The 12,576-nt window shown below is 42.6% G+C and overlaps 1 protein-coding gene across 2 annotated transcripts in view; it reads right to left on the bottom strand.

Moving 5' to 3' along the window:
• Atxn10 (ataxin 10) overlaps positions 1-12,576 on the bottom strand; it is a 122,627-nt gene that overhangs the window by 92,242 nt on the left and 17,809 nt on the right. For both annotated transcript variants that reach the window (XM_021216379.2, XM_029548100.1), the window contains exons 2-3: positions 6,939-7,130; positions 2,070-2,152 (exon numbers count right to left, since the gene is read on the bottom strand). In XM_021216379.2, coding sequence (XP_021072038.1) covers positions 2,070-2,152; positions 6,939-7,130 — 275 coding nt within the window. The remainder of the gene's footprint in view (positions 1-2,069; positions 2,153-6,938; positions 7,131-12,576) is intronic.

Genomic DNA, 12,576 nt, shown 5'->3' with positions numbered 1-12,576 from the left:
GGATTTCTGAGTTCGAGGCCAGCCTGGTCTACAGAGTAAGTTCCAGGACAGCCAGGGCTATACAGAGAAACCCTGTCTCGAAAAACCTAAAAATAAAAATAAAATAAAATAAAATAAAATAAAATCTTAGATCACGTGGTTAACTTTAAGACACCAGCACTTGCTGTCACACCAGGTAACTGACTTATTAATGTATTTAAAAGAGAATTTCTAAATCAAATATTAGGAGCCCAAAACAGCAAAAGAAAACAAAAAAAGAATCAGGAACGCCAACACTAGGAAATCGCCCACAGAGCAGAGTAAGCACCAGCAGGCACGCCTGCAGCACACAGCACTGACTCAGTGTCTGGGATTCCTTTTGGTGCTTGTAAGCAGACAGCCCCACCTTTAGCTCTTACCCATCCACTGAGATAGGGAAGGTAGCATTAACATACCCCCTCATGTTGTAGAAGAACAGGGGTGAAGAAATATTTGTAAATTGAATCTGCTTTTTATTGTAACAATTATTTTTTTTAATTTCTTTTTTTTTTTTTGGATTATACCAAATAATTTATACTTATTCATAATGTCTCAATTCCTTGGACATGAAGGTCATATAAAAAAACTATATCATTTAATGATGTGTTAAGATAATAACTTTTATATAAAGCATTCATGCTACTAATACAAAAAACTCAATGATTTCAAATAGTCTAAGAACCTTCCAGGTTTTCAAGCTAAGAAGCTGAGTACTGCTCTTAATCCCACACCAACAGCGTTAACAAGAAGTGCTAACTTCCCTCTGGGTCACTGGAGGGAACTGACTGACTACAGACTTAGTATCTGGAGGGTGAGCTCCTGGGAAGAGTCACTGGTGGGAGCAGCCCCACTGTGATGAAATACCAGAGAAGCAGCTGTTGGAGGAAGGATTTAATGTGGGTCACAGTTTAAGATGATACAGTCCATCATGAAGGGGCAGCCTAGTGACAGACGGAGCAGCCTGTGGTTAGACTAGAAGAAATTATAACTGGTTACATTGTCTGGGCAGTCAGGAAGCAGAGAACTCAAGTAGAACTGGAGATGGACTGGAAGCCCTGCCCTATGGCTGGTATCAGCCAGCTAGAGTCTGTGTCCTAAATGTTCCACAACCTCCCAAAACAGTGCCAGTAGCAGAGGACCGAATGCTCAGCACATGAGCCTAGGGGTGTTCAAAGTCAAATCAAAACAGTGTTGGTCACATCTGTAAGGATCACAAGCAGTGAGTGCACCTGTCATATCAGGCCACTGCAGCAAAGAACCACGGCCTGGACAGACCACAGCCTAGACAGCTTCAAAATATAACTTTCACCATTTCAGAGGCTCCAAGTCCATGGTTCAGGTGCAGCCGGTGCTGGTTTCTCCTGTTACTTCCAGACATTAGACTGCAATCCGCTTCATGTGTGTCTTACATGGTCTGTAGCTATGTGTCACTATCCTTTTCTCAGGAAGACATAAAACTTCTTCAGTGTACCTTATTACCTCCTGTACAATCTTATCTCCAAAGACACAGAGGTGAAGATCCTGCTGAGGTCTGACTGTTCATGTCCTTCGGAAATCCACGTGCTGAGATCAAATCTCTGAAGTGTTGGTAGGAAGTAACAAGGGCTGTGAGGGATAGCTAGGCCTTGCAGTTAGAGCCCCCTAGAAGAAGTCAAGAGCTCCTTTGCCTCCCTTTGCCTTTCTGACCCAAGAAGAAGGTGCCTTCACTGAGCCAGAGAGCAAGCCCTTTTCATATAATAAATATGCTGAAACCCTGAACTTGGACTTCCCACTCTCTAGGATGATCAATGTCTGCTTTTATTAATTACCTAAGCTAAGTATTTTGCCACAACAACCCAAACAGACTAAGAGAAGCCTCAGCCTAAGACACTAGGAAGAGACAAGTCAGCCCACAATAGGACAGAAAGGAGGTCACAGCACCTTACCTTCCCATTAACTCTTTAATCGTTCATGAAATACAGAACATGTGTTTCAATGCATGACTGAACACTCAGAGCATTAGTTTTAAACAGTTTTCAAGATAGTAGTCCATTAATTATACTGTACATTACCTGTCAACAAAGAGTCTTGTTCCACCCGAAGTTCACGAAAGAGAAGAACCAAATCAACGGCAACTCCAATCGTATCCAGGTTCCTGTGTTAAATTGTAAGACACAGTTAAACTAAATATATGCTCTTCCCTAATACTGAATTTCAAACGATGATTTCATGCATGATGCTAAGGTAACTGATGAACAGCTCCTACTGAGGACAGAATAATAGCTTCCAGAGATGTGCACGTCCTGATTACCAAAATCTGTAATTATTACACTATCGGGTAAAGAGAACTTTTCAGACAAGTCCAAATCAATAATCTTGAGATAAAAAGATTGTGCTGAGTTATATGGAGGTCTACTGTAGCACAAGGCTCCTTACAGGAAGAACACAAGATAGCTGGAACCAAGAGAAAGGAGGCTAGCTGCCAAGTAATGTGGAAGGGCTGAAAACTGGCAAGGCAAAGAACCTGACTCTGTCCCAGAGCCTCCAGAAGGAAGGACCATCCAGGCCAATCCCCTATGGATTGCTGAACTCCAAAACTCTAAGATAGTAAGTATATGCTGTTTAAGTTTTTGGTAAGATGTCACAGAGTTAAGTGACACAGATCTGATCTGATTAGTGGGGTGCCGCTGTAACAAATACCTCAAAAAAAAAAAAAAAAAAAAAAAAAAGCTTGTTTCACGGTGTCTGAGTTCTCAAGATACTGCTTCTTTCAAACATTCCTACCTTTCTGTCTTGAATGTCTGGCTACAGATACAGTCCCTGTCTCTAAAAACCAAAAAAACCTCAAAAAAAAAAAAAAAAAAAAAAAAAAGGCTTTGGCCAGCAGGCAGAGGCTAGAAGAACCCTAAGAAGCATGACAGAGAGAAATCACAGCGCCTAAGACTGACTGCTGGTAGAAACACACACATGCAGGCACAGTGTTTGGAGATGAGAACATGTCATTAGAGACTACTGAATGGTGATCTCTGCTGTGTGGTGCCAAAAGTCCTTGGACAGCATCCTAGAGCTGTGTGGAAAGGAATCTGCCTACTGTATTTGAGAAAAGATACTTGTTTTCTAGTTTTACAGGTCCCAGATAAAGTGGAACATTGTCCCAAGATGGATCAGTATCTGGAGTTTCATATGTAACTTAGCTAATTACAGGATTGGATGTGGGACTTCTAGCTAATGAGACTTAGAAGGCATTCTGAACATGAGCTGCTGTAATGGATTTACAATGTGGGGACCTTGGGATCACAAAAATGTATCCTGAATGTGATAGATGGGAATGCTAAAGATCAATGGGTGAACTAGGATAAGCAAAAACAAACAAACAAAAAAAATCACCACATCTCCTTTGTTTGTTTTGTTTTTAAGATACTTTACATGGGCAAGAGACACAGCAATAGACGTAGTCTGCAGTTGGCTGTTGCTGGAGCACCTGGCACAGAGTTCCTGACGGATAGGAATACCTTCTAATCACATCTGAGTTCATGCTGTGAAAGTAACTCAAACACAGCTTCAGAATGGTCCAGCTGCCAAGGGCCCAAGAGAAAAACTTTCAGCCTCAGAGAGAGGGGAGAGAGATGAAAACTAACTTCAAGAACCACAACTGATGGTTTAATTAACCATATCTGTATAATGAAAACTCCAATGAAAAACTAGCCATGGGGGCTTGAGGAGGCTGCAGATTGGTGAACGCATCAAAATGCCAGAAGAGGGCAAGCATACCCAGAGAGGACATGGGTCCTCAGCCCACCCTAGACCTAGTCATGTGCACAGCCTTCCACATGGATGTTCCTAGTCTATATGCAATCTAATGGTCCAGAAACCCACTGCCTTGAGTTCTGTGAGTTACTAAACTGTGGAACCCTTAGCTTCTAGTCAGTCATACAGAAATGGACACCTGATTTCTAGATAGTATCACAAGTAGCAACTCTTAGGTCACAAAGAAGTAGGCCCACAAAGTGGCAGTGACTTGACCCCCATTTGAGCTTGGTTTTGTCAGGAAACAAAGACCAAGAGTGTTTCTCAGAAACCCCCAACAGCTAGCTGTACCCGAATACTTCTTAGCACAGCTACAACAACCATGTAAGCTCTTAGAGCTAGCTGCTGTTCTCTACTGCCCCAGGCAGCCAAAAGACTTCTTACTAAAACTGTTCTTTCTATCCACAGAGAATGGCTATGTTTGGCGGTTTTTTGGCTGTGCCTACTTATTTTTGGTGCCAAATCAGGGAAAACGACTGTGTTTGGTAGTTTCTTGCTGTGCCATTAGAAGCAAGAAGAGACAAAGGAAGTATTTCTTCCAGAGCCGTGGAAAGGAAGCAGCCCTGCAGATGCTCTAACCTTAGGCCTGCCTTCAGAACCTCAGCCAGAGCTGCTAGGATACAACTGTTGTTTTAAACCCTCTATCTGTGCTAATGTGCCACAGCAACCGAAAACTTAACACCACCCCAACTCACTCCCTTCTCAAGGTGAGTCAGAATTAAGTCTGCATTCCTAAAGAGAAGATCCTGAGTTGTATGGATCAGATTGGAGAACCATACATTAAGCCCGAGTTACCAAATGGTCACGGTCATTATAAATGTGGCAAAAGGCACTCTCTCTTCTTCCCCCAGGTCTAGGTGGCCAGTCACTGCCCTAGCCTCTTCTCCCAGGAGTCAATGAGAGAAAGACCACAACACTTGCTCTCAGGAAAGAGGATGTTCACCTGCTCTACTCATTTCTACATAGGCAACAGCTCCTAAGACAGTGGGACACTGTCCTTTGTTAAATGCTGCAAGGGGGCTGCAGGGAAGAAATCAAAATACAATTTCATCATGTGAATTTTATTTAATGAAATTCAAATTTCAGAGTTTAAAAATGTAATGCAAATATGCTCACTCTTCTCACATACTGTTTGGTTGATGTCACATTACAATGGAAAAATTGAGAAATGTGCCAAAGACCCCAAAGCTTAACTAGCTATTAGCTGGCCCTACACGGAAACAGTACAGCGACCCCAGCAGCGACAGTTATATTTATTTATATAATGCATTATGCTGGGTACTTCCTGAAATGTCACATGACTCAGATTTCAGATTCTTTGCTTTGCTGTGTTATATCCCATGTTACACAAAAGAGATCTTGGCTTTAATGGCATGTTACCTTCTGAACATGGGATAACAAAGGAATAAAGTACAGACACACACCCCCATACACACACACACACACACACACACACACATAAGGATGCTTCGATCTGAACCCTGACTAGCTCCTCCACATGCACAGGGTCCCATGTCCAAGCTGAGGTAGTTGACTGACTGCAGGAGGGTGGTAGACTCACAGACAACAGAGCCTTGTGGGCTCAGCCATGGCAAGGACTTGCTTTCAACATGGAGCTCCCTAAACGTCAGTCAATGACTTCGGGACAAGCTATTTCACCTCTCCAAGCCACAGTCTCCACCTCTGAAAAACTGGAAGAAAACTGTAGCACACTATTCTTCCATTTATCCCAAGGATTAAAGCAAGGATACTGCAAGTAAGGCACCTAGGCCCAAACATGCTGCCAGAGCCTCTTTCCTCCCCACTGAGGCCAGCCCAGCAAAGATGCCCACATGCAGTCTCTGTTCTAGGCCCCTGTCCTTTCTGATCCGGGAAAGTACAAATGAAACTGGCGTCCTGGCCCATGTTTCCAGAACATGAAGTTATGTTTTCAAATCCTGGTATTGGGGTTGGAGAGATGGTTCAGTAGTTAAGAGCACTTGCAGGTCTTCCAGAGGATGGGAGTTCGCTTATCTCCACCCACCAGCTCCAGCTCCAGAGGATCCCACACCCTATCTGCACTCTACTGGTACCCCAAAGTACGCATGTGACAATCACATAGACACATAAATAAAAATAAATCTTTAAAGGGGTTTAAAAATTAATTAGCTAAAAAAGCAAAACAATAACTATTAATTATGGCTATTTCTATCCATTTCCTGCAAAGAGATGGCAGGTATGTCTCAGCACTGATACTAAAACAACTCCAACTTTTTTTCTTCCTTCCCTTTCATCTTAAAAATCTCATTAATCATATTAAAGCCTCGGGTATAAGGCTGTCTAAGCAGCCAAGAGAATCAAATGTCTTCTGGACCAGCTCAACTTCACCCATGACAGCAGTGATGGAGCGGCCTTGAGGCCCTTTCTACATGCAAATCCGGGAAAGAAAGGTGAGCGTTCTGCTTGTAGCTTCTGACTTCATTTCAAATAAAATATTCTAAAACAAAATTTTAATAAGAAGCCTGTTTCAAAAAAGCAAGAGGAAAAGCCAGGCATGGTAGTGTATGCCTTTAATCCCAGTACTTGGGAAGCAAAAGCTGGGGAATTTCTGTGTTCAAGGCCAGCCTGGTCTGTAGAGTGAGTTTCAGGGCAGCCAGGGCTACTCAGAGAAACCCTGTCTTGTAGGGGGAGGGCGCTGCACAAGAAGAGAGAAAAACTCAGCTCTGGGTACAAAGGAAAGAGCAGCAGAGAGCACCCTCTGCTCTGAATTAGCACTTCTCAGAAACTCACACAGCTTAAGACGAAGGGAAAGTACTCAGAGCTTTAGAGTCTTAATACAGATAACCTCAGAAAATTATGAAATAGTCTTGCTTAATTTAAACACAGGGTCACTAAAATATTTGCAATTAAAAGGGGGTCAAGAACTGGCAGAACCTAGAAATATGGAACCAATGCCAAACTCAAATCACTCTTACATGAAGAATCAAATCAGGAAAGCTGAATAATCCCTCTTGTTAAACAAGAGAATACAAGAAGTAGGGATGTTTCCCTGGAGAGGTAAAGGATAGTTTAGTAAAGAAAAAAAATGTGCAGCACTATAAAGCAAAAATATTAACCACCATATAAGAAAAACTCAGAAGAGCGTGTGTCACTACCTGATGGAATTCTGATTCACAGAACACTCTATACAAGCATTCCGAAGACATCTGAAGCATTCGGTGATCAGCTGCAGACTGGAAGCCAGATGCTCCACTTGGGAGGGATCCCTGCAGGCCAGCTCAACTGCATGAGTAGACTTCTTTAAGATATCCAGGACTCTCTGGAAGATCGTTCTGGGTGCTGTTTCCCTGGAAGAAGATAAGGTTGTTAGAAACGAGGGAGGGAGGGAGGGAGGGAGGGAGGGAGGGAGGGAGGGAGAGAGAGATTTCCAAATGCCCAATCCCCAAAACTACCTACTAAAGAGGCAGGGGAAGCTGGATTGGTCTGTTCCACCTCCTTCATTATGAAACAGAAGTTATGGGCTGCAGTGTAGGCTGGGTACCTACTATGTGTGGGGCTGCTGTTAGTCCTTACATGTGTTCTCTCACTCTGCCTTTGAAATAATCTTACGATCAACACTATCCTCTCTCTCCATTTTACAGATGATGTAAGGGAAGACGTTGCTTGACCACATCACTTGGCCAATAAATGTCAACTAAATTCCAACTAAAGTTCCCTGATCCCCATACTTGCATCCCCAGGACAATCCAAATCCAGCCTAGAAGAATAACTCTCTTGCTTATGGATCTGCTGCTACCCAATATGGACATTGCACTCAGTTATGGGAAACAACATTCTGGAAGGACTGAGAGGACAAGTGAGCGTGTCATCCACTCCAGGAAGATCCAAAAAGATCCAGGAAGCCAGCAAGAACTATAGCAAACTTTACACAGGAAGCAGGAAGGGCTGTGGGGTGCCGGCTCCCCTATGAAAATGAGTGCCAGGCAAATGACCTACAGCTGCACTCTCAGGCACTCAGTCTTCGAAAGCCTCTGTCGAGCCACAGTATAACCTACTATCATTCTTTTTTTTTTTTTAAAGATTGATTGATTGATTGATTGACTGTATATGAGTTCACTGTTGCTGTCTTCAGACACACCAGAAGAGGGTGTCAGATCCCATTACAGATGACTGTGAGCCACCATGTGGTTGCAGGACCTCTGGAAGAGCAGTCAGTGCTCTTAACCACTGAGTCATCTCCCCAGCCCCCTACTATCATTCAATAGTTCTGGAAATGACAATTTTTTGGTGCAATTTGGTACTGAAATGAAAGCTAATTTCCTCATTCCAAGATCCCCTAAAGAAACAGCAATCTGCTTTTAAAGATAAAAGAAAAGGGGCTGGAGGGATGGCTGGCAGTTAAGAGCACTGACTGCTCTTCCAGAGGTACTGAGTTCAATCCCCAGCAACCACATGGTGGCTCACAACCATCTGTAATGGGATCTGATGCCCTTTTCTGTGTGTTTGAAGACAACGACAGTATACTCATACACATAAAATAGATAAATAATTCTTTTTTTTTTTTTAAGATAGAAGGAAACTGCCATGTTGGACATTTAAGACACCCTTACAGACAGTCCATCTGAGTGTTCTCTGTTCTCAATGTAGAATCATAGGAGTAAACCAGACCACAGAAACTCCGACCTAGGAACGGCCCTGTACTAGCTGGACATCAATCACCAAACACACAGCACAAGTGCTCCTCCCTCCCTCTGCAGGACCAGGGCGTGATTTTTTCTATGAACTTCAGCACCCTGGCTTCTTGTATACTTTGTGGAATCTTTCAGTCTTGCAGAGACAAACATCACATGCTTTTTTATGCCTGGACCTTGGATAAATCCAGAGGCTGATGTATATATAGCTTCATGCTTTACAACAGTGGGAATCCCACATTGTCTGGATTTTCTCTTCTCTCCAGTTTCCTCACTTACCTCTCGGACATCAATAGGGAACCACGCTCAGGGCCTCCCACATGTTAAGCAACTGACCTACACAACTCTACCCTCTTCCCTTGTCTATTTTTTTTAAGGTATCTGAAATTTGTTTCAGGAAGAAGGCAGGGTATTGATTGATTGATTGATTGATTGATTGACTGATTAAAAACTGAGAAGCAGCTGGGCAGTGGTGGTACATATTTTTTATCCTGGCATTTAGGAGACAGAGGCAGGAGGATCTCTATGAGTTTGAGGGCAGAATGGTCTACAGAGCAAGTTCCAGGACAACCAAGACTACACAGAGAAACCCTGTCTGCAGAAGGAGGCAGGGCAGGACTGAAAAACACAAAAAAATGTCTGTGCTCCACCCTACCCCACCAGTCAAGACTGTTTCCAAATAGGTCATAAAACTGTGACCCAATGTTTCAGTGACTTAGTGACCCAACAAAAATGTGAAATCCACCTTCCTCAACAACTGCAAACAATTACATATGTAAGACACTTTTGCTGACATTACTGTCATAAAAAAAAAAAAAAGAAAAGAAAAGAAAGAAAGGGGGGAGGATGAACATTTACTTATTCTCATTAAGGTTTACTAAATATACTGGGAAAAAAAAAATACCCAAGAGTTTGAAACACAGTGAAGAGCAGAGACAGCACTGCCTACAATCAACAGTCTTCCCTTGAACTCTAAGCCATTCCTTCATCTCTTACCACTCATTTTACTAGAGACTGAAGCAGCATGAGCTTTGGAGCAAAACCACAGCTCCAGGCGGAAGGAGACAGTTATTCTTGAGAATAATGGTGTCTTTATAGTGTGCAGACCATAGAACTGTTAAGTTCATGAGCTAACCTACAAATATAATTCCCAGTACTACATGTTCAGTTGTCATAGATGCACTGGGCCCTTATTATGCTTTAAAAAGAAGAAATAAAACCCATCAAAAGACTCCCAAAATTCACATAACTATAAATAGCTTCTACACAGGAAGCTCACATTACACATCTGTCAGAAACAAAATAAGTTGTGTTTGTAAAACAAAGAAAAATAACTTGGAGCGTGATCATTGTCAGGGTCTAGACCCATGGCCTCCAGAAAGCACTGCGCACACATGCACTTCCATGCTCTGCTCGCCTGTGCTCTCCCAGCAGACTACACTGCCACACTGTGCCCACCTAGGGCTTTCCCTGTGAGAACTTGGCATGTAATTCTCTGTCTTATCCTAGATGCAGAACGAGAAAACAGTCACCTCGTAAAGATGTGGCCCTAATGCAGACAGATGTCTTGTGAGTCCTACTTAACATATTTGCTTTCTCCTTCCCCATTAGCTACTAAAACAGATCAATTTGTAAGGAGGGTTCATAGCCCAAATTCCCTGTATTTTAAACTTCCTGAAGACAGAGAACATGTCTTAAATGTTTGTTTCCCTCAACAATCTGACAAGGAAAAAATACAAACCACCCCTCCATAGTCACATGGCAAATAGCTATGGGTTCCATTAACCCTACCTGACATAACACAAGTACAGATGAAGACAGATGAGACTGGCTTACTGGATGAGGGAGGGCAGGACATTCTTTGCAACCGTGGAAGCATCACCTTGCCCACTTCTCTCCCTCCCTCCTCTACAGCCTTGAAAAAAACCTACTTGACATTACAGTTATGCAAAGCTTGTGTCCACAGTCAAGACAACATAATGCATCTAAATACGTAATGATTAATGACAATGAAATAGCTGGTAAAGATCAGTCGTTCCCATATTACAAACATTATTAATAATAATCGCTGTCAGTCCTACTTTAGCCAAACTAACAAAAATATTCACAAAGGCTTTAAGGAGCTTAGCTATTTCATGGCAGAAGGCAGAGTGCTTCTGAAGACGATTAAACTTCAGCCGTTAGACGTTCCTATTAGAGAGGAATGCATACCCTGAAGACAATGTATAAATGAAATGCTGTATTAGAGGACAAAAAAAATTCCTTTGAGTTACACAAAAGGTAGAGTTTCATTTCCTTCAAGTTCCAACACATTTGTTGGTCTTGGCAAGTCCTGTTTGAGGAAAATTAAAGAAAACTACCTGTGCTTATGTGTCGCGGGTTAGACAGGCTTAAAACACCATCTATACACATGCCTTACAGTTAACTTATCAGTGGACCTCCTACTGAAAAGGAACTAACAGCTAGACACTGGAACTACAATTAAGACTATCACACTTGTTTAAGAAAACTATTCTTAATACCTACCACTACAAATACAAAAAAAAAAAAAAAAGCTGGCTTATGTGTTTAGGGTTCTTTAACTGTTGTTGCTTAGAAAATAATTAAAAGTTCATGGGTTTTTTTTTTCCTTCTAATTGCTAGTTGTTCTATAAAACCATAAAACTTTGCCTATCTATTTGATCTAGTTTATCAAAATCAGAAATTAAAAAAAAAAATTTTTTTAAATGATCAACTGCTACAAGAAGCCTACAGCAAAACTCTGACACCCACCTTTACCAAGGCCACCCAGCTCAGGTGGGCCCTGACAGCCCTAACCAAGCCATTTTGCTAGGTCACAACGGTTATGTGTAAAGAGCGTCTCAGCAAATATTTTAGGGTCTGACAGCCAGAAACTCCCCCAAACAACTTTTCAACTCTGCTCTTTACCGGAACGGCAGGCTTAGACGACGCTTATGAATAGGGCTGGATTCAGATACAACGCTACCGTGTTAAGGCTGGAGAGGCAGCTCACTGGTTTAAAAGGACTGGAGTTCATTCCTGGCACCCACATCAGGCTGCTTACAACCACCTGTAAGTTCAGATTTAGGGGATCCATCACCATTCTGCTCCCTCCCCCACATACACACCTATACTCCTAATTAAAAATGAAATAAATTTTAAATGGGGTGGAGGACAGTAGTATCACAAGCCTTTAATCTCAGCACTCGAGATAGAAGAGGCAGTTGGATCTCTAAATTCAAGGCCAGCCTGGTCTACAAATTGAGTTCCAGGACAGCCAAGGCTACACAGAGAAACATCTTGAAAAACTAGAACAGAAGCAAAAATAAACAAAAACAAGAAAACAAACAAAACCTTTCTATTATGGCCAAGCATGTGGCTTACTATGCTGTAATCCCAGCGTCTGGGAAGCTAAGCAGAGGAAAGAGTTAACAAGCTACAGGCCTCCACAGCAAGACCTTGTAAAAGAATCCTATAGTAAATATCACAATGTAAAGTTCATCTAACTTTCAGGCCTCAGCTACTTGAGTGTAAAAAGCACCCTTTGCTCATGGGCCAGGTCTGGCAACTCCTGTCTTCCTAAGATTCCTACCATACCACAGTCCTCGCTCTCCCAATCCCCCAACATCATGGTTTCCCCTTTTCTGCTATCCTCATCTCGGGTAATTTCTCATGTAGCTCAACTACATCATGGAAATGAAAGAAGACGACTGAACAGCGGGGAGAAGCAAACTCTAAAGTGGATACTAGAACTCAGGAAGGACGTGTGCTAACAGACAGGCAAAGGGCAGTGCTGACAGTAAAGGTATGAAGGGGGAGCTGGCCTCCTCCACAGATGGGGGGAGGACTTTCTGTACAACTGTGACCCACAAGGCACACGTAAAAAGCAGCCTCAGGTAGACTTAGAACAAAAGGGCTCAACCCAGCAAACTTTGGGAACATTTTCACAATGTCAGGTTTTAAAAAAACCAAACAAACAAAACAACAACAAAAAAAACTCTACAATGAAGCCGGGTGTGGTGGCGCACGCCTTTAATCCCAGCACTCGGGAGGCAGAGGCAGGCGGATTTCTGAGTTCGAGGCCAGCCTGGTCTACAAAGTG

This window comes from Mus pahari, chromosome 17 (assembly GCF_900095145.1).
Source record: "Mus pahari chromosome 17, PAHARI_EIJ_v1.1, whole genome shotgun sequence".
Taxonomy (NCBI): Eukaryota; Metazoa; Chordata; class Mammalia; order Rodentia; family Muridae; genus Mus; species Mus pahari.
The sequence above is the reverse complement of the archived record's forward strand: the minus strand, read 5'-3'. Positions and strand labels throughout refer to the sequence as shown.